At 53.0% G+C, this 22,464-nt stretch overlaps 1 protein-coding gene across 2 annotated transcripts in view; it reads right to left on the bottom strand.

The window, feature by feature from the left end:
• SLC47A1 (solute carrier family 47 member 1) overlaps window positions 1-21,102 on the bottom strand; it is a 48,478-nt gene extending 27,376 nt beyond the window's left edge. The window contains exons 1-3 of one of the 2 annotated variants that reach the window (XM_059668444.1): window positions 20,800-21,102; window positions 11,655-11,756; window positions 5,854-5,922 (exon numbers count right to left, since the gene is read on the bottom strand). In XM_059668444.1, coding sequence (XP_059524427.1) covers window positions 5,854-5,922; window positions 11,655-11,756; window positions 20,800-20,952 — 324 coding nt within the window. In that variant the 5' untranslated portion in view covers window positions 20,953-21,102. Of the gene's footprint in view, window positions 1-5,853; window positions 5,923-11,566; window positions 11,757-20,799 lie in introns of both variants that reach the window. The other variant, XM_059668446.1, reaches the window with a different exon arrangement.
• Between the last annotated feature and the right edge of the window lie 1,362 nt (window positions 21,103-22,464).

Raw genomic sequence — 22,464 nt, 5'->3', positions numbered from 1 at the left:
ATAAGTAAGTAAGTAAGTAAGTAAGTAAATAAATAAATAAAAGCTTTCTAGTTCGGGTTGTTAGAAATGCAATACATTGGGCCCCACACAGGCCTTCTAAGCAGAAACTCCGGGGGAAGAAACGGTGGTGGCTGGGGCCAGCGGCTAGTGGCTTACCGACGCCAAACTGCACATCCCTTCCCACGCCCTGTGCAGTGACACGTGTGGGAGGCTGCAACTCGCCACGGAGGGAGCTACTTACACCACTGGAATCAGCCCACCCACAAGTCAAAATGCTTCTCTCCTGTGGAGACCACTCCACGGCCTGACCGCCGCCCACCGCTGCCTCGCCCCCACCAGCTGGATGCTGGCCACACGCTGCTTCCTGACAATCCCAGGACCCTGACGACTGTTGCATCAGGCGGGCTGGTTCTGGAACAGGCTGTGGCCCTGCCTCAGGAAGTATGCAAGGCATCTGCCCTTATCTGGGTGGGGGCGGGTGTCACACCCGAGTACCCCTCTCCACCCTGCCCTGTGTATATAAGCCCCTCAGCACCTGTCACGTGGGGTGGAGAATATCCCATCACACCACTGCCCAAGACGTTCCCTCAGTAAACTCGGTGTAATAACGGAGATGTCAGCCCCTCTCTTGGGTCTCTCAGCCCAGGACATTTCTCTCAGCCTGGAGACCCCAGAAATGGGCCTGGGGAAAGGCATCCGCAGGGGAAATCCGGGTTGGCCAGGACCTGCATGTGGGGAGGGTTGACCACTAGACTGCAGTGTGAGCACAGGGGTGCCCGAAAGTGCCGCTGATCCTAGGGGTTTGTGTAAGTTCCCTTTATACGCTGTGGCGCAGAAGATAAGCACGCGGCCATGGCTGAGGGCTGGCCCCTCAGGTGGGCAGCTGGCTGACCGCCAGGGTTAGAAAATTAGGGGATGAACTGAAACTAGAAAAAGATAGAATACTGTCCACACCTCTATTAGAGCGGGACTGACGTAAAGGTGGGAGGGGGGTCTCGAGAGCCACTTCTTTCATGGAGGCCACAGGTCTGCCTGCAGCGGTGTGTGTGCATGTGTGTCTACACATGTGTTCAGTGTGTGGCGTTTTCCATCTCTGGGTGGTGTTGCTAATTTGTAAGTGAGCTGTGTTTAACTGGCTCCAAAAACAAACAAGCACAAGGATTGGCTACTCTACAATTCTCAGAAACGCAGAAACAAACACACACACTTCAAGTTCACCACCGAAGATTAATCTTCAGTAAATAAAAGCTGATTTAAGTTTGTTGACTTATGTAGAACAGACATGTTCTTGAGTTATCTACGGGCTAATAATTCTAATTAAGATGAAAAGAAAATAATAGACGCTTTCAGTCAGAGAAGGAAAAGGTGTGAAAATACATTTTTGAGAGAAAGAAAAGTAAGTTTGTCCTAAAGCGAGGCTGGTTGTTTCAGAATGAAAAGAGGAAAAGCAGGACAAAATCTGAATATAAAAAAAGGAGACTTATAGAAGGTTTGTGCAAAGTAGTAATGAGACAGAAATCCGTGTGGGCAAGCTGAACTCATCACGGACGCGGATTTCAATATCAGGAGAAGCAGATGCAGAGCCAGAGTCTTCCTCTGGCAGTGGCTGTGCAGTACCCAGAGGCCCTGGGATGCCTCGAGGTTTGTTCTCTCTCCTTAAAAGAGAACAATACTAGGCTAGGCTTACCTGGAATGTTGAAACTACTTGGGAAACATTGTCAAATAAGAAATAACATTGAGCCCTGACTGGTTTGGCTCAGTGGATAGAGTGTCGGCCCGCAGACGGAAGGGTCCCAGGTTCGATTCCCATCGAGGGCATGTAACCTTGGTTTCGGGCACATCCCCAGTAGGGAGTGTGCAGGAGGCAGCCGATCGATGTTTCTCTCTCATCGATGCTTCTAGTTCTCTATCCCTCTCTCTCTTCCTCTCTGTAAAATAATCAGTAAGATATATTTTTCTTTTAAAAAAAGAAATAACATCGAGCCTTCTTTATGTTGTAGTTGCACATAAGTGTTCCAGAAATTCCGTGAAATTGCTGGAAATCTGAGCTCTCCTGACATAAGACGCCTGTCATCAAAACTGAGGCCACACGGAAGGGACTGACCCTGAGTGTCAGAGTGTGAAGTCTATCCTGTTTCTGCAAAAACAAGCCCTCGCTGCCGGGCTTGCATCGCCTTGAGGTCCTTGTAACCATGGCAACAGGCTGCTCCCGAATCAGAGCAACCAGGTGGGTGAACAGCTGGGGTCTTGGGAGGCCACGTGGCCTCTTGGTTCCCCTCGGCTCCTGCCAAGCCCCATTCCCCTCTGTTTGCATCCCTCGCGCCCCCGAATGCTGAACCTGGACTTCATCCGGCTGCCCTCAGTTTGGTCACCAACGCGCTTTGGGCGCGTGTACACTTTCTGGAGGGGGTGCAGCCTCCCCTACTGATGCCCTCGCAGTGGCCAACAACTGTTACGCAAGGTGTCTCCATGTGGGGTGTACCTTCCAAGTGCCCCCCTTCACACAGCCCCACCGCAGGCCATGGATGGTGGCTCGGGGCCTGGCCCTTTTCCTTCCCCGCCTCTGTGAGATGGGCTGCCACGCTGAGGACGAGCGTTAACCTGCGGAGGTCCGGTCCGCCGCTGCCGGGAAGGCCCCGCAGGCTCCGCGGCCCACGCAGCGGGCTCCACGGGAACGCGCGGAGGGATCGCATCACGTGGTTGGCTAAGACCTGCTTGGTCCCCAAGGCTGTCACAGACAAAGTACAGTCCTGTCCAATAAATAGCAAAACATGTGAAAGAGGGACAGTCTTTCACGGGAATTCTGGGGTATCAGTGAACTCTTATACCCCATTGAGTGTAATGCCTTCGCCCATTACTGCCTGGTTAGGAAAGGACATAGATGGGGGGGGGGGGGGGGGCAGAACAGCAGGCTGCCTTTGAGGAAGCAAAATGCTGGTGGCCCTGGCCGGTGTGGCTCAGCCCCTGTGACCCGCAAGAAAGGAGGGGCATTCTTGCTGAACTGATGGCTCTAGCGCAGCCGTGGGCAAACTACGGGCCGCGGGCCGGATCCGGCCCGTTTGAAATGAATAAAACTAAAAAAAAAAAAAAAAAAAAAGACCGTACCCTTTTATGCAATGATGTTTACTTTGAATTTATATTAGTTCACACAAACACTCCATCCATGCTTTTTTTCCGGCCCTCCGGTCCAGTTTAAGAACCCATTGTGGCCCTCGAGTCAAAACGTCTGCCCACCCCTGCTCTAGCGGGACAATCTGTCTACTGGATGCTGTCGCCATTCCGCCGCCCACTGATCCTGTCCGGATGGAAGCAGGAACAAAGCGCAGTAGCCAGTGGGCTGAGCTAGAAGTGGTTTGTCTGATCACTGACGCTGGCACAGCCAGGTGGGCTGTGACAATGGGAGGCAGAGGGGTGGGCAGCAATGAGCAAGCCTATATAGGACAGGAGACGTGGGGACACATCTGGGCTCACTGGCAAAAGCCGGCGACAGAGCTGACCTTTTCCTGGTAAGCAGGAGGCAGACGCCTTAGCAACTGACCGTCAGCAGACCCAGCAACTGGGAACTTGAAGAAGTGGACAGCCTAGTGTCTGAACAGGATGGCAGTTAATGAGGCTGCCCCCACAAAGGGACTAGAAAAGTCCAAGTCCCACCTATGTACGGGGACCCCGGTCGTAGAGAGTGACGGTGGGGGTCACATTTCAGAGGACATGATGTGCAGGCACGGGCAGAAGGACACGGTACAGAACGGAGGTTCCACCTCCCCTGTGACCGCAGGCGGTGGGGAGGGTAAGTCAGAAAGATGATGTCCTTGAGCAACAGACAAAATTATTAGCTGGAAAACCTACGTTGGCCAGGTGAACAAAGGTGCTTTCGCAGGCATTCAGCATTTATGGGCTTTTGTTGTTGTTGTTTTGGTTGTTGTTGCTTTTTTAGAGAGAGAGGAATGGGAAGAGAAAGAGAGAGATTTGTTGTTCCACTTGTTTATGCATTCATTGGTTGCTTCTTATATGTGCCTGACTGGGAATCGAACCCACAACCTTGGCATATTGGGACGATGCTCTAACCAACTGAGCTACCTGGCCAGGGCCCCGGGCCTTACTACATTTAAATAACCAAGTGTGGGTGCTGTTGCCCCACAGCCACATTAGGGACTCAGCCAGAGGCCCTATACAGTGAGGGCGTGGAAACGAGGCACAGATGCTGGCCCTGGGCCGGAGGGCGTGGTCATAAGGACACCAGACCTGCTGTTCCTGGAATCTGCAATGGGATTCTGTGCGAAGGGTCAGTGACTTCACGTCCCTGGATGGAGAGGAACTTCTCGGTCTCCTGTGGGACCCTGTCACTCTAAGGCAGTAGGGACCCATGGAGACAAGCCACATGTGGACTGGCACACACACCAATGAAACAGGGGAGAAGGGTGGGGTCCCGGGCTGGCTAGTCCTCCCCCTATTTACCTCCTCGTGTCAGGAAGCACCACCCCCCTGGCCAACACGTGGAGCTTGCACAGCCTGGCCAGGTTCCCGAGGCCGTGGCTACGTCAACATCCAAAGACCAGGCTGCAAGAGTCACACTCACAGAGGAAGACCTCCCAACTCAAGTCCCTGCTGACCTTGGACTTCTGTGCTCTTGTGGGCACCCCACTGAACGGGGGTGCTGCTGTTTGTTACTGTTGTTGTTTTTATTAATTTCAGAGAGAAAGGGAGAGGGAGAGAGAGATAGAAACATCAATGATGAGAGAATCATTGATTAGTGCCTCCTGCACGCCCCACACTGGGGATGGAGTCCACAACCTGGGCATGTGCCCTTGATTGGAATCGAACCTGGGACCCTTCAAGCTGCAGGCTGACGCTCTATCCATTGAGCCAAACAGGCCAGGTCTGAATGAGGTGTTTTTTATACCAGATGAATCTGCTCGTATTTCTTCTTTGCTAACACATATGAAGGCTCACGTAAACGCGTCAGTGCCCCGACACCATGTCCTGGTGACCTAGCACCCACCTCGGATCCTGAGGCCATGATGGAAAACATCGTTACTAATACCTGGATTCCTGCTTTTAGTGTTTTTCCTTTGCTTGCACCTCGATCTTGTTGCTGTGGACTGTGTCCCTAATGTGCGCCACTGGCGACTAAGCGAGCTGCCTCCCTGCTAACGAAGCCCCTTGCCGACACCCAGGGCGCCTCCTGGGAGAGGCACAGGGGGGACTGTGGAGAGACGCTGCCATGGTGTGACTGCCTGGCGCTGCCAGGCCGCAGCTCGCTCTGGGACGGAACAGGGACGTCCGATGGGCCCTCCCCGTGCTGGCTGGTGTGTGTGGTTCCCAGAACATGCCCTGGCCCTGCCCTGGCAAGCATGCAAGGTCTTTTCCCTACCTGGGCGGGCCGCTGCAGTGCCCGCTCCACCCTGCCCTGCCACGCGGGCACAGAGGACTTGCCAGCCACGCCTCCCCTGTGACAAGCTCGATGGAAGGCGGAGGGTCAGCCTCTTCCTCGGCCCTGGCCCAGGGGCTTTTAGGAACTCCCTCCACCAAGGCACAAGCCCCGGAGGTTCTGATGGACACTAGAGTTGGAGAGCCACGGGCTAACCACACTGAATGATGCGGAAAGCGGCAGAGGGACTGGTATAAATGTCCCCTTTGGTCAAAATGTCATGTGAGGGAGCCGCGCAGATGAACACGACCTGCACAGCGGAGGGGGTGCCGGCCACCCTGAGAGGGAGCAGGCAGGGGAGCTGGAACCGGAGGCCGCAGGGTGTCAGATTGTGTCCCTCTGTGCACTCGGCTCTTCCAGATCCACCCAGGGAGACGCCCAGGGAGACGCCCAGGGTCGCTGAGAGTGGCCTGGGCCCCATTTACCTGAGACATGAGGGTGTCACAAGCGGAAGATAAGCCAAATCCCACGGAGATACCAGTGACATTGATCACCTGGAAAGAGATGCAAAGGAGAGGCCGCTCAGCGTTCAGGGAAGACAGGAGGGGATGCCGGCCGCCTGGGAGAGCCCGCAGGGCCTCCGCCTGCAGAGACCGCGGGGCGGGCACAGAGGACGTGCACACGGTTAGAGAAGAGACGTGTAGGCCAGAGGCTCTACTCAGACTTTTTCTTTTTTAATCTTCAGCATTTTGCTCCCTAATTTCAGAGGAACGCGCATCCTTCCTAAGGGGCAGGCAACGGGGCAGGACGCCAGGCGGGTAAGTCCACTTGCTCAAAACCAAGCCTGGCTTGTTCCAATGTCCCGGAGGACTCTGGGAGTGCAGAAGCCGGTCTCTGAAGTCAAGGCCAATGCCAGGGGCTCCCACATGTGCTGGTTTGACCAGGTCAGCAAGCCCTGGGGTTTCCGGAGCCCTGGGGAGCCCATGGCTGCAGCCCCAAGTCAGGGAGGGGCACGGCGGGACCTCTGACGCTGGCCTTGCCTGGAACCTGCTACCTCCGCCGGAGTCTGCAGGGAGGTGCCGGGGCAGCAGCCACACCAGCCCAGCCTGAGAGCACCAGCTTTCTTGCACGTCCTTGACCAAAGAGAATCTGCTGGGGGCCAGCTGAGTACATTTCTATCTCCCCCAAATTTCCAAACAGCAAAAACCAAAAAGGAAAATGAAGCCTGGGGCTGTCCACTTGCTCCCTGAAAGCAAAATACTCTGCTTACGCTGGGGCTAGTGCAGAGTGGGAGTCTCGCAAGGTTCACCGATGCAGCTCAAAGCCTGGAGGGAGCCGGCAGGGAAGGCGAATGTGTGCCTTGTCCGCAGGAGCCAGGGGCACAGGGGAGGCCGGGGAGCGCATGCTGAGAGCAAGAGGGCGGGCCCTTTGGCCATGCAGAGCCAATTCACCCCTCAAGGACATCTCTCTCTGGTTTGGGGGGATTTGAGATACAGAGAGGATTTGGGGTTCTTTCTGACTTTAGGGTTAGATAATAGGATACAGGATTTCATTTTCCAGTTTAATTTCTATATCAGGACTCTCGGTAAGACAGAAAAATCATTGGGATGGGAGTAGAGGTCTCGGTTTCTTCTTTTTTAAATTAAACTTATTGAGGTGACATGGGCTAACAGGATCATACATGTTTCAAGTGTACATTTCTATGATACATGATCTGTGTATTGCATTGTGTGCCCCTCACCCAAAGTCAAATCATCTTCCATCACCATATATGTGGCCCCTTTACCCCCCACCACCTCACCACCTCACCACCCCCTTCCCTCTGGTAACCACCAGACTGTCGTCTGTGTCTATGCGTCTTAGTTTTATATCCCAAATGAGTGAAACCATATGATTCTTAGCTTTTCTAACTGACTTATTTGCTTAGCAGGATATTCTCAAGGTCCATCCATGTTGTCGCAAATGGCAGTGTTTCATCTTTTCTTATGGCTGAGTAGCACTCCGTAGCATGTATGTACCCCATCTTCTTACCCAGTCCTCTATGGAAGGACACTCTGGTGGTCTCCATGTCTTGGCCACTGTGACTAATGCTGCAGTGAACATAGGGGTGCATAGAGCTTTGTGAATAAATGTTCTCGAGTTCTTCAGGTAGATGCCCAGGGGAGGATTGCTAGGTCATATGTTAACTCTATTCGTAATTTTTTGAGGAAGCACCAGCCTGTTTTCCGTGTGGCTGTACCAGCCCACATTCCCACCAGCAGTGAACGAAGGTTCATTTTTCTTCACATCCTTCCCCAAATTTGTTAATACTTGTCTTAATGATAACAGCCATTCTAACAGGTGTGAGGTGGTATCTCAGTGTAGTTTTGATTTGCATTTCCCTAATAGCTAGTGAGGTTAAACATATTTCCACATCTGTTGGCATTTGTATGTCTTCTATTAGGAGTTGCTCTATATATGCTGGTGCTCCCTGGTTGGGTGCATATATATATTGGTAAGTGTTTTGTCTTCTTGACATATGTCCCCTTTATCATTATAAAATTTTCATCTTTGTCTCTTGATACCTTTGTTATCTTGACATTTACTTTGTCAGATGTAAGTACGGATGTGGATGTGATTTGCTTGGAGAATCATTTTCCACCCTTTCACTTTGAATACACCTTTGTCTGTAGTTTAGCTGTGTCTCCCGAAGGCAGCATATGGATGGGTTTTATTTTTGTTTTTGTGTGTTTTAATATGTTTTTATGGATTTCAGAGACGGAGAGAGATATAGAAACATTAATGATGAGAGAGGACCACTTATCAGCTGCTTCCTGCACGCCCCACACTGGGGATTGAGCCTGCAACCTGAGCATGCGCCTAACTGGGAATCGAACCGTGACCTCCTGGTTCATAGTGCGATGCTCAACCACTGAGCCACGCCGGCCGCGCGATGGGTTTTGTTTTTTGATCCACTCTGCTGCTCTGTGCCCTTTAATGGTGAATCATCCCATTGGCATTTAGGGTGATTATTGATGTATGAGGATTTCCTACAGCCATTTCATCTTCTGTTTTCTGGTAGCTCTGTGCCTCCATTGGTTATTGTCCTTTGTGTTTCTGTCTTTTGTTTTTATTTGGTGATATTCCATGCTTCTCTCCTCTGTTTTCTCCTTTTTTTAAAGCTATATTTCTCCATTTTGGTTTTTTTTTTGTGTGTGATTACCATCCTATATAATAAAAGGCTGATATGCAAATTGACCAAACAGCAGAACAACCGGTCGCTGTATTACACACTGACCACCAGGGGGCAGACACTCAATGCAGGACTGCCCCCTGGTGGTCAGCGCACTCCCACAGGGGGAGCGCCGCTCAGCCAGGAGCTGGGCTCACAGCTGGCGAGCACGGCGGCAGTGGTGGGAGCCTCTTCCGCCTCCATGGCAGTGCTAAGGATGTCTGACTGCCAGCTTAGGCCCGCTCCCCCAGGGGAGTCCGAGGGCTCCCAGACTGCAAGAGGGTGCAGGCTGAGCTAAGGGACCACTCCCCCCCCCCACCCCCGCCCTAAGTGCATGAATTTTGTGCACTGGGCCTCTAGTTAGATTTATAAAATATAAAGTTTCATATATACTATAGTCCTTTTTCTTTTGAATGCATCTGATCTTCATCCTCCTTTGCAAATTCAGACCTTCCCTCTCCCCTTTTATGTTTTTGTTGTCACAAATTATCCTTGTTAATGCTTTAAGTTTTTTGGTGATCTTACCCATAGTGTTGTGACCTTATGTTCTTTGTTTCAGGTAGGATGACCCCTTTGAGTATTTCCTACAGTGGAGGTCTTCTGGTGATAAAAGCCCTCAGCTTCTGTATGTCTGAAAAAATCTTTATTTCTCCTTCATATTTAAAGGATAACTTTGCTGGCTATTATTCTTGGCTGGTAATTTCTCTCTTTCAGATGTTTGAATATTTGGTTCCCCTCTCTTCTGGCTTGTAGAGTTTCTGCTGAGAAGTCTGATGATAACCTAATGGGATTGCCTTTATTGGTTACTTTCCTCTTTTCCCTGGCTGTCTTGCGAAGTCATTAAGTTTTGACAGTTTTAATTCAATGTGCCTTGAAGAAGGCCTCTTGGGATTGAGGTTAACTAGGTGCTCTGCTTGCTTCTTGGGTCTACTTCTCTCCATAGGTTTGTGAAGTTCTCATCCACTATTTGTTTGAATAGGCTCTCCATTCCCTTCTCCCTCTCTTCTCCTCCTGCTGTGCCCTGTTATTCCCAGACAGCTCTTTCTGTTGGAGTTGGATAGTTCTCATAGGGTTCTTTCATATTTTTTTTAAAGCTCAGGTTTCTCCCTTCTTCCCGCTGCATCATTTCGATATTTCTCGCTTAGATAAAGTAATTCTTTCCTCCATCTGGTCTGCTCTATTTCCTATGCTCACTAGTTCATTTTTAAACTCTTTTATCGAGCTCTTCACCTACAGAATTTTTGTTTAGTTATTTAATAAAGTTTCAATCTCTTTGGTAAAGGTTTTGTTTCTTAATTTGTTTTCTGAATGCATTAAATTGCTGTCTGTATTTTCTCGCATCTCATTGAGTATTTTCAGAACAGCAATCTTGAATTCTCTGTCATTTATGCCACATATTTTCATGTGTTTAAGTTTGTTTTCTGGAGATTTTTCATTTTGTTTCTGAGCTGCCTCACTACCTTGGCTACTCATGATATTAGATGGATTTCTTCTCTGTCTAGGCAGCTATGTATGAGTGCCCCTTTTCTAGCTGATTACGAAAAGAGGTCTTTTTTTTAGTTTCTAGCAGGTGGCAATGAATCACAAGTTTCTTTTAGCTCTGTAAAACCAGAGTGCTGACCCCCAGCAGTGGTTCTGGCTGCCATCAGTACAGCCGCGATGCATGGAAATGGGGTTGGCTGAGGGAACCCAGCCGCCTTCTTTGTTTTGCCCTCCCAGTAATGGCCACCTTGGACCTCTGCAAAGGCCCCTTTGAGCCCCAACCAGGGGCCAGTCAGGTTTGTGGATAATGTGCTTCACACCCAACACCAAAGGTGAAGGGAGAGGAGTCCTGAGAGTCTTCGGGTGGCAGGACTCCGTGGCTTTGCTTCTCTGTCTTGAATTCCAACTGCCAGACAACTGCAGCAGCAGCCAATGCTGCGTCCTGCCCCGGTCTCTGGATCAGCTGCAGCTCGTGTAGCTCACTTCTGCAGGCGTGCTCACCACGTCTCTCTGCTCCTCCCGGCTGAACCGGGTTCCTCCCCTCCCCTGCATCCATGGCTCGTCTGAGCCCTCCTCCCTTCCGCCTCCCCCGTTTGTTCCCCCTTGCCCACCTTTAGATGCTACAATGTGAAGATCTCTCAGCTGTGCCTGTACCTTGAGCAGGGAATCCCATGCTGCGTTAGAGTTGTTCAAATTGTTAAAACTCTAAGGGAAGAAACCAAAGGGTTCTCTCACGCCGCCATTCCTCTGGCATCACTCTCTATTATTTTCTTTACACAGGCATGCCTCAGAGATATGGCAGGTTTGGTTCCAGAACATTGTAAGAAAGCGGCTATTGCAATAAATCAAATCATAATCTTTTTGTTGATGGAGGGTCTTGCCTTTTGTTTGTCAAAATGCCACACTTAACCTCTGGCAACAGGGGGCCTATAAACTTCTCTTCTGGGTGTCATCTGGTCCTTGTCCTCCAGCTTACCCATGGTGGCTGGAGTAGAAGGTGCGAGGCCTTCAAACACTTACACCCTCATGACCTCAGCTGCTTTTCAGTACTCACGCTGCATGTGGGACGACGACCGGCTGGTCACGGGCTCGGAGAAGTGCTCGGCTCCTTCCCATGGCTCCGGAGAAAGCGCTCCCACACGGGCGCTCATGCTCTCGGGACTCCATGCCCCCACGGCCCCTCCAGACAGGCCCTCTCCACAGTTTCTTCTGAAGTCAGAGTTCAGCCCTTCTTTTCCGATTCCCTTCTCCCAGACGTGGGACCAAGAATGGGAGCCAGATCTCCATGGATTACAAATAAGCTGATGCGGTAGACAGAATGAAGGCCCCTCAAAGAGGTCCCTGTCTCCACCGCAGAACGCGGGACTATGTGAAGTTACAGGCAAAGGGGAACTCGGGCTACAGCCCTGCCAACATCTGACTTTAGGGAGCTCAGTGGAGCCCAATTCAGACTTCTGACCTCCAGCACTGACGCTAACACATCCGCATTGGTTTAAGCTGCTAACCTGTGTCATTCCTGAGCATAGCAAGAGGCAGCGCGTACAGATGGCTTTCATAAATAATACGGACATGTCAGAACAGTCCCACACGTACTGCGATTGCAAGTGTGACGGCATCCAATTCCAGCTTTCCCAGGTGGCCGCAGAACACGGAGCTTATGAAACTGATCAGAAACACCATCAACTGGGCCAGGAACTGGAAAGAGACAGAGGACAAAAAGTTACATACGAATGCCAACCATCACAGAGGGAGAGGAGTGCGATTCCTGGGGCACCCCCAGCCCTCGCCCTCTGAATCAACTCATTAGAAGTGAGGCGCCAGGGTTCAGGGAGCACTGCCAGCTCCCACAGGGAATGTGCAGGTCCTGGTGGGCTTCTTGAAAACATTGAAAAGCCCGTTGGTAACTGCTCTCAGAATCACATTTTTAAAAGCTTCCTAGCTTTTCAAATCTATTCTCACTTTAGATTCTCATGCCACAGATCACATGTATATTTTTTCTGAGATTTTCAGAGGCTGCCTTATGAGATAAGCCTCTTGCTATCCTAGATTCATAATGAGAACTGGAGAGGACACAGCCTCCAATAGCCAGCAAGAAACTCCACAGGCAGAGCAGCTGAGGCTGAAATAAGACCATCCGACCAGACCAGCGGGATCTGGGATTTGAGTGACATGTTACCGGCCTGCAGCGCACGGTAGTTCCTGAATTCCATGAAGCCTTCGCCAGGAGGGCAAGCCCAGCTTCGCGGCCATGGAGCTACTCTTCCTCACGGCTCCAAGCAGCCAGCAGGAGTCGCTCTAATGCTTTAGCTGCAGGTTTGTACTCTTATTTCCTTCATTAATTTAAAACCGCCTCCCAGCTGCCCTCAGGCCCAGAAAACCCAGGACACCTTGGGAAAGCCTCTCTCTCTGGGAGCTCATGTGGCCCGAGAGGTGGGTCACCTGACTCCCACTCCCAAGGGAAGAGAACAGGTGCCTGAGGACTCACTGCTGCTGCCCCCGCTCAGCTCCTTGGGCCTGGGGCGCAGGCGACACTGTCTTCTTGGCTCCCAAGGAAGCTTCTAGGCCTCCCCTCCGCCAGCCCACCGGCCAGCACCGCTGCGGGTCCAATTTGCGATGTTGGGACCTCACCGGTCCCCGCCCCTGATGTTTCAGATGGCAGCCCTCTTCCCTTCCCCAAACCCGCATGTGGGGGAAGTTTTCCGCTCTGCGGATGGGCCCAGACCTCACTTCCTGGAAGGCCTGCTTTGAGGTGGGGGTGGGGGAGCACATCTTTTCTGCACCGACTTCCGAACCGTGACCCAGTGCCTCTCTCGCTGCAGAAAACAAGGGTGACTCTAATCTCCAATGGCCTCCTGCTGCTTAGCAGAGGGCTGCTTCTGGAATGTATTGCAAAGTAAGCCAAAAGCAGACAGAGGACAGGCCTGAAAAGCGAGAGGCAGGGGTGTACGTGGAGAAGGTTGATATGAACCCAGCGCTGCAGAGCCCGAGCTGGAGCCAGCGGACCCTGTGGGCCCGGGCCAGCCACTCGCAGACACTCCCCGTGGCTTCGTTGGCTGCAGCTTGGTGTCTCTTTCGAGTATAACTTAAAGGTCTCAGGGTCCCCCTCTTTTTTCTTCTTTTGTAACCTCAGCATCTTTCCCATCTTTTCAGTCCTCGTCCTTGGCGCCTTTATGCGCACACACCACTGCCATCAGCGGCACAGATCTGCTTGCCTTTCCCCGGAGCACGCGCTGCCCCCATGCCCGGGCTCCCTGCAGCCACGCGCACACTCCCGTGGCTGCACATGAAGCCTGCTGGGTCTCCTCCACCGCCAGGCCTTTGGGTGGCTTCGCAGGTTTTGATATTACAAATCGTGTTGCACAGAACACATTCACAATTGGGTGGAGAACCGGCATTTTCTTAGGGCGAATGCCCAGTCCACGGGTGGGAATACAGTCATGTGCCGCATAATGACATTTTGGTTGATAAATATTATGATTGAGACTCATGAACATGGGCCTGCAGGAGGAGCCAGGGCCTGTGGGAGGAGCTAGGGCTTGTGGGAGGGGCCATGGCCTGTGGGAGGAGCCAGGGCCTGTGGGAGGAGCTAGGGCTTGTGGGAGGGGCCATGGCCTGAGGGAGAAGCCAGGGCCCATGGGAGGAGAGCCCTGCAGAAGAAAACATGCTGACAATAAAGCTCTCTGGCCGTAACTACCCTTCCGTTTAACTTCCTCTCCCTCTCCATATACTTCCCCACCGAAGCACACGGAGCAGTGTGCACACAGCTTGCAATGTCTGCACGCAATGGTTGCAACCTTTTTTTCCGTTGTATGAATGCACCATCACTTATTAAATCCACAGGTTGTCCACAGTAATGAACTTCCCACGTACGCATATTTCTTTGTACACTTGGGGGAAGATACCCTTTAAGAGAAATTCCTAGAGGTATAGCTGTTGTCAAAAGGTATAGGTGTTTCAAGTTTGCATAGATAGAGCCCAAGGGTGTGTGTGTGTGTGTGTGTGTGTGTGTGTGTGTGTGTGTGCACGCAGAGGGTTTGGGGAGGGAGGAAAATTTAACCCAGCCTCCGCATCCCCAGATTTCAAGGCCCCTTCAGACCAGGGCGTGCTGTGAGGGTAGGTACTGCAGCACCCCGGCTTTGTGGAGGTAGGACATAAAGCCACCTGCACTTGGCAGAAGACTCGCAGGCTGGCCCTCTGCGCCTCTGGCTGGAGCCCCTGCCGCGACTGCCTGCAGCTGGCAGATGGGGCAGGTGGCGAGGGCTTCTCACCGATGCAGGCTGAGTGGGCGAAACAACTCCCAGGATAAATCCCAGGACTGACCCAGGAGGGAGGGGGGCTGAGACCAGGAGTGATGCAGTGAGGGACCTGGGGACAGACCTGGGGCCCAGAGCCCTGCGCCTCCCTCGGGCGACCCCTGATTCCTCTGGCGGGGACCCCACCCTCGGCTCATGTACTCCAGGAACAGGAAGCAGAAGCCTGGGTGCAGAACCTCCCGGCTGGTTGGGGCTCCACCTTTGATTGGTTCATCCAGGCTCCTGGCCTAGTGCTGGGTCTATCCCAACCTTTTTATTTTTCCCCAAATTAATCCTTTCTGGCAATGAAACACCGAGCCGATATTATTTTTCATTCGGCATGGCCTATGAGGAGCTAGTATACGACGGCGGTTCTGTAAGATTACAGTGGGGCTGGAAACCTCAGCTGCCCTAGTGACCTGACACCCAAGCTGCCAGGAGGAGGGAGCGCCAGGAGGGGAGGCACTCACACACATTGCTGTGTCTTTCTGAGACAGGCCAGTAAGCCAGGACGAGCGGAACAGAGAAACTGAGGCAGATAGTTAAACGGCCAAGCAGTTTACACACACAAGCAGTTTACAGCCATCTAGTGAACTGCAAACCCTCCCTTCTTAAGCAAGGACACTTAAGAATAATGGTTTACCACTTCTCCCCAACCAGAGGTAAACAGCTTAAATCACCCCCCTCAGGGACACAGACAGCAGAAACCCAGTCAGTGCCATCTGTGCCAACCCCACCCAAGGACAGATGAACCCAGGGGGACAAATCCCATTTTGGTGCCTCAGCATAAAGCTGGTGGATATTCTGTTGAGCTAATCCCACACGACCTTCCCGAAGTTCCCGCCTGTAAAACCCTCAAGCTGCCCTGGCTGGGTGGCTCAGTCAGTTGGAGCGCTGCCCTGTAAACAGAAAGTTTTCGGGTTCGATTCCCAGTCAGGGCACATACCTAGGTTGCAGGTTTGATCCCTGGTTGGGGTCCTATGGGAGGAAGCAACCGATTGATGTTTCTCTCTCTCTTTCTCTGTCTCCCTCCCTTCTTTCCTCTCTCTCTCAAGTCAATGAAAACATAGCATCTTGCCGAAACCGGTTTGGCTCAGTGGATAGAGCGTCGGCCTGCGGACTGAAAGGTCCCAGGTTCGATTCCGGTCAAGGGCATGTACCTGGGTTGCGGGCACATCCCCAGTAGGAGATGTGCAGGAGGCAGCTGATCGATGTTTCTCTCCCATCGATGTTTCTAACTATCTATCTCTCTCCCTTCCTCTCTGTAAAAAATCAATAAAATATATTTTTAAAAAATAAAAAAAAGGAGAGAAACTAAGATGGCGGCATAGGGAAACACCGAAATTGCTGTCTCCTACAACAACTTCAAAACACAATAAAAAGACAAAACGGACAACATCCAGAACTTAAGGAAGGCTGGCGGAGTGGAAATTCTACAACTAGAAGGAAAGAGAAAAGCACATTGAGGGTCAGGAGCTGCGGAAGTAAAGTGCAAAGGTATGGAGGCTCGAGAGTTAGTGGAAAGGGTCTGGTGCCTGAGGACACGACTGTCTTTTTGAATCGGGAGGGAGTCACAAGCTCCTGGCTGCTCTGAACTCCGGTTCGGGGAAGTCTCTGGGGACCCAGGACTCATACGGGGAGAAACTGGACTGTCTGGCAGCGGGCAGAACTCAGAACTCGAGGGCGGCTTTCCCTCAGAGGTGCTTGCAGCAATTAAATTATCAGGACACTGAGATGCGCGCGGCCCCTTAGGGCAGGGCTGAGAATCCGCCATAGTTCCTTGCTCCACCCTTTGATTCCCTGAGACCCCGCCCCACCCAGGCTGCGGCAGAGGTTCTTGCATATGAATGCCCTGGCCCTTTGCAACCTGAAAATTACCTAACAAACTGCAGCTGGGCCAGACAGACCCAGAACTTCCAAGAGAAGGCCCAAGGCCCCACAGCTGCTTGCATTGCTTCACAGCTGGGCTTCATCAGGGCACCTTCAAACCCCAAAAAAGGAAGGGGAATCTGCAATTCTCTTCATAGCTCCTGCTGGGTAACCTCCAAGAGCCAGTGTACCCAGTGGTCAGAGGGGGACCATCCGGATTACAACTCCTCAGATCCATAAGGGACACACCCAGGGGGCAGACTCAGTGAGCACCAAAGCCCCACTGAAGCAAGTCTTGCCTCATAAGGGTGTCTTCAGCACAGAAGTCCTCCCACTGCAGACACAGCCGATTCTCACTGCCAATTGGCCTGGAGGTCAATTCCTCCCAGTGATCCTACAACAATCAAGGCATAGCTACAACAAGACTGTGCACAAAACCCACAAGGGGGTGCACCAAGAGTGTCCACCTCAGGTAATGGGGAAGGCTGGGCCACTGGGCCCTACAGGACACCTAGCACACAAAACCACTCTACCAACACAGGGAAGCATAAAAAAATGCGGAGACAAAGAAACAGGTCACAAATGACAGAAATGGAGGAAAGCAAACGACTGGATATAGAGTTCAAAACCACGTTTATAAGGTTTTTCAAGAATTTTATGGAAACCGCCGATAAATTTAGTGAGACCCTCGAGGATATGAAAAAGGACCAACTGGAAATTAAGCATACACTGACTGAAATAAAGAATAATATACAGAGATCCAACAGCAGACAAGAGGATCCCAAGAATCAAGTCAAAGAGTTGAAATACAAAGAAACAAAAAATACCCAACCGAAAAAGAAAAAAGATTCCAAAAATATGAAGATAGAGTAAGGAGCCTCTGGGACAACTTCAAGCGCACCAACATCAGAATTATAGGGATACCAGAAGAAGAGAGAGGGCAAGATATTGAAAACCTATTTGAAGAAATAATGACAGAAAACTTCCCCTACCTGGTGAAAGAAATAGACTTACAAGTCCAGGAAGCGCAGAGAACCCCAAACAAAAGGAACCCAAAGAGGACCACACCAAGACACATCATCATTAAAATGGCAAGAGCAAAAGACAAAGAGAGAATCTTAAAAGCAGCAAGAGAAAGAAACTCAGTTACCTACAAGGGAATACCCATACGACTGTCAGCTGATTTCTCAACAGAAACCATGCAGGCCAGAAGAGAGTGGCAAGAAATATTCAAAGTGATGAATAGCAAGAACCTACAACCAAGATTACTTTATCCAGCAAAGCTATCGTTTAGAATAGAAGGTCAGATAAAGAGCTTCACGGATAAGAAAAAGCTAAAGGAGTTCATCACCACCAACCCAGCATTATATGAAATGCTGAAAGGTATTCTTTAAGAAGAGGAAGAAGAAAAAGGAACTCTTACCATTTGCCACAGCATGGATGGAACTGGAGAGCGGATAAATACCACATGATCTCACTCATTTGTGGAATATAATGAACAACATAAACTGATGAACAAGGACTGATCCAGAGACGGAGAGGCACTGATTGGACTGTCGGGCCTTGGAGGGAAGGTAGGGGAGGGTGGGGGTAAAGGGGGAAAGATCAACCAAAGGACTTATATGCAAGCATATAGGCCTAACCAATGGACACAGACAACGGGGGGGAGGGGGGAATGAGGGCATGAGCGGGAGGGGCGGGGGGGTAGGGGGTAACGTGGGGATAAGGACACATATGTAATATCTTAATCAATAAAAAATATATTAAAAATAAAAAAACATATCCTCTTGCCCTGGCTAGTGTGGCAGTTGGTTGGGGGTCGCCCCATGCCCCTGGGGGTTGCTGGTTTGCACGAGTTGCAGGCTGGATCCCTGGTAGGAGGTGTGAAGGAAGCAGCCAATCAAAGTTTCACTTTTGCTCTCACATCAATGTTTCTCTCTCTCCCTCTCCTTTCCCCTTTCTTTAAAAAAAAAAAAAAAAAATCAACCCTAACTGGTTTGGCTCAGTGGATAGAGCGTCAGCCTTCGGACTCAAGGGTCCCAGGTTCAATTCCGGTCAAGGGCATGTGCCTTGGTTGCAGGCACATCTCCAGTGGGGAGTGTGCAGGAGGCAGCTGATCGATGTTTCTCTCTCATCAATGTTTCTAACTCTCTATCCCTCTCCCTTCCTCTCTGTAAAAAATCAATAAAATATATTTTTTAAAAAAAATCATTCCAGACAGTGTGGCTCAGTGTCGACCTATGAACCGGAGGTCATGGTTCAATTCCCGGGTAGGGCACATGCCCAGGTTGCAGGCTTGATCCCTGTGGGGAGAAGAGTGTGTGCAGGAGGCAGCCAATCAATGATTCTCTCTCATCATTAATGTTTCTATATTTTTCTCTCCCTTTGCCTTGCTCTCTGAAATCAATACAATATATATTTTTTAAAAAGCTTTTAGGATGGAGGACCCCGTGGGCTGTCCCTCCCGGGAGCACACCCTCACCTAATCAAGAACCAGACCCTTCAGAACTGCCCACCCCAGGGCACGCTGTGTGCCCAGAGAACTGACCGCCTGCACCCTGGCTTGTGCCCCAGGGCTCTCAACCGCCTGAACCGGCAGGGCTCAGATGTAGCCAAACTGCCACCGAGAGAAAGGTGGGGCCCTGGCCGCCTGTTCCGTGTCCTCTGCCCGCAGCCTGCCGGTTCTCGGCGCCCGTGTACCCCCTTCTCCACACAGATGGACGGAAACCAGCGCCCTGGTCTGGGCCCAGGCTCATCCCCTCGTCTCGCTGGCACAGCCCATGCAGCGGACAGGTAGGCCCTCCTCGGGATTATTTTCCAGATTTTTGACAATTCAGCCGGGCAAGGAGTTGTTAACAAAGAAAGTCGGGGAAACACCCAAGGCTTGGCCACCGTCCCTCCCTCGCAAGCGCACACTTCCCCACAGCTTCCTGCCGGGTGAGTGAGAAAGGCACTGTGTCCCGCACTGTCCTCTCTTCCCAGGCCCCATTACAGTCCGTGGGAGGACGGTGAGTCCTCTGCGAGACTCACGGCTCAGTGCTGAGCTGGAGGCCTTAGGGAGACGCGACGGGAGGGAGACGGTCGGCAGGGATCCAGACCAGGGTCCTACCTCACGCACCGTGGGGCTGGGAGAGCAGAGCACGGCCGAGCATGGGAGACGGGCCATCTCCCTCTCCTTGCCCCTGGCGAGAGGGCTGTGCAGGCAGGAACCCAGACGGGGACCAGCAGGGGCTCCGTGTACAATTCCTAAGAGACAAGCAGGTGCCAGAGCCTAGGACCTCGCTGGGAAAGCAGTCACAGACACGCACAGAGGACTGGAGGGAAAGGCCACATTCCGCTCCGCGCTGAAGTTTCAGAGCTTTTCTCTTGTTATCTTGGCTTCCTATTTGTCTACAAGGCATATGCCACATTTGCACTTAACACAGTTCGTACCTATGATGAAGACATACAAACATGCAGGGCGTAGCTGTCAGTCAGTGCTCATCCCTGGAGACCGCAAGGTCCCCTAGGTGAAGGGACTGGTTACTGCAGGAGGCCAGAGGGTGAGGGCCGGTCCGGGCTGGGTCTCCCAAGCTGCCCTGTCTATTTTTGTGCTGTGGGAGCAAGGACGCCTTCCCGAGACCTTCCCACGGCGGCTCTGCGAGTGGCCCATCCAAGCGGTTATTTCCCTCGGGTCTGGGCCAGTGCGCAGGGGAGAAGCGGGGAGACCACCCCGCTTCCTAGGCCTCCTGAGGTCGGGGGACCTGGGCCCAGGCATGGAGACTCCACGGCCTGCGTTCTCTCTCTTTCCCTTTGCGGGGGCTCCACAAACTCCTTCCCGCCGGTCGGGCTCTGCCCCGGCTGTGTTCGCGCCACTGTGCACCCCACAGTGGGTATCACAGGACCCGACAAGCGGTCCCCCCCAGAAGGCACCCTGGCCCATGGGCTCTGCAGATGCGGGTCTGCTCAGGTCCAAGGCTCATTTGCGCCCCAAAGCCGCACAGGCTCTCGCGCAGGAGACTCACCCTGTGGACTTGAAACCACCCGGCCTGGCGGGGGCACGGCGCGGGGTTACGTTTCTCGCGGGTCTTGTGGTTTTTAAAGCCGCATTGCCTTCACTAGAGAGCGCAGAAAGCGCCCAACTGACAGAAATAAGCACATAAACTCAACCTCAAACTTCTTTGAGCACAATCCCCGGGGCCCTGCGTCCCGCGCGGCGGAGCTCTGGGCGGGCAGGGTTTGGCAGCTCCTCGCCCGCCACAGGGAACTCGCCCTCCGCTGCCTCTGGGTCATGCAGATCCTCAGCCCCAGGGCTGCGTTTCCAGTTCCCGGTGTCTGGCGGTTCGGGTAACTCGCTTGCTTCCCAAAATGCGCACCGGAGGAGAAGGCAGGCCCAGCCCCTCGGGGCCCGAGGGTCCCCGCTCCCAGGGGCCCCCAAAGCCGCGCCAGCCAGCTGCGCCCGAGGCCCGCGCTGTGCAGGGCGCCGTCGGGACACGCGCGCCGGGTGCTGGGCATGCACCCCGGGCGCCCCCCCCGCCCCCCGCCGCCGTCCCGGGGCGACAAGGTCACTCCGTGCGCTTGCACGCGCCGCGACTCACCGCGGGGCCCGCCAGGGCCAGGAGCGCCCTCAGTTCCTCTCGGAAGTGGGGCCAGGGCGGGCAGGGCGGGCAGGGCGAGCAGCGCGGCCCGCGGCGCTCGGGGGCGGCCTCCGGGCTGCGGGACCCGGGCCCGGGCTCCTCGGGCGTCTCCATGTGGCCGGCCGCGCGGGGAGTGCGGAGGCGGCGGCGGGAGGCGAAGGGCGACGGCTCCTCTCCTCGCGGTCCCGCCCCGGCCCGCCCTCCCCGCGGCCGCCCCGCCAGGTGGGCGCGCCGCCAGCCGCCAGGCGCCGGGAGCGGGCGACCCTTGCACCTCTGCGCGGACGCCCAGACCCGCGGCCACGCTGGGCCACGCTCCGGGACACCCCGGCGCTGCGGGCCGGAGCTCTCCAGCCTCGGACGCCGAGCTGTCCCGGGCTCGGCGCCGGCGCCGGGAGCGAAGGGCTGAGACTCGGTGCCGCAGGCGGTGGTCGCCCAGCTGGCGCCGCCGGGGCGCAGGCTCCGCGCCCGCCGCCCGGACCCCCGGCCTCCGGAGCCTCTGGGGCCGCCTGCAGCGCAGCTCTTAGCTTAGCACGTGCTTCGAGACTGAGTTTGGAACTTGCTCCTATCCGTCTCCCACCCGCTATTGCATTAGAGAATGTGAATCTGCCAGGAGGTTTCGGACACGGACACGTCGGGAGCGTTTCGCTTGCAGAGAGAACTGCAGCTTTTCAGTGTCCCTGGAGGTGAGGTTACTAAGGAAACGCCGCCGCTAGGTCCCGCGTCCTCCCGCTCCCGCACCACCGAGGGGAGGGGTCCCGGGGCCAGTAGCGCGGACCAGTCACTTCCTATTGTGGCAGAGCCTCCAAGCACTTTTTGGTGCGTTTTTAATGTGGGTAAATGTAACGTGAAATAGATGGGGCATTTATTTATGAATTTTAGGGAAGACCTGAGTTAGTGTGTTCTATTGAAATTCAGCGAGTCCAACAGAAAACGCCACAACCAGAGGGTCGAATTTTGGAGCTTTTATTTCAAAGCCGACGGCGACTGGGAAGGGCTATGGCCACTCCAAACCTCGGGGTCCAGAAATGAAGTTAGGGGTAAGCTTATAAAGGCAAAGAGAGGGGAAAAAATCCACACAAAACTCTAGGATTGGTGATGTGAGACCCTATCTCAAGGTCTGGCCTTCCCAGGGTGGTAACAACGCTTAAGCAAACAGGTCCTGCAAGACAGATGATTTAAGAGGGAGCAGTGACCAGACCATAGACTGATAAGAAGGTGCACCAGATTCCGTCACAGGCCCAAACTTCCAGCCCCCACCCCCTTCACTTTCCCATTAATCAAGCATATTTACAGAAGCTAGAAATAGCATAGTTACCTGGTTTAGTTATATCCTGGACTTAACAGGTTGATGGACCATCTGTGCCTGAGAGGCAGTCCTAACAAAACTGATGGGAATGAAAAGGCATGCCGAAGGTTCGGGCAGAGGGCCAGGGGAGGGAAGGAGTCAGTTCTTTCTTTCTTTTTTTTTTTTTTTAATTAAATCTTTATTGTTCAGATTACATTTGTTCCTCTTTTTCCCCCCCATAACTCCCCTCCTCCCAGTTCCCACCCCACCCTCCGCCCTCACTCCCCAACCACTGTCCTCATCCCTAGGTGTACGATTTTTATCCAGTCTCTTCCCGCATC

Source organism: Myotis daubentonii, chromosome 16, assembly GCF_963259705.1.
Source record: "Myotis daubentonii chromosome 16, mMyoDau2.1, whole genome shotgun sequence".
Classification (NCBI taxonomy): domain Eukaryota; kingdom Metazoa; phylum Chordata; class Mammalia; order Chiroptera; family Vespertilionidae; genus Myotis; species Myotis daubentonii.
The sequence above is the reverse complement of the archived record's forward strand: the minus strand, read 5'-3'. Positions and strand labels throughout refer to the sequence as shown.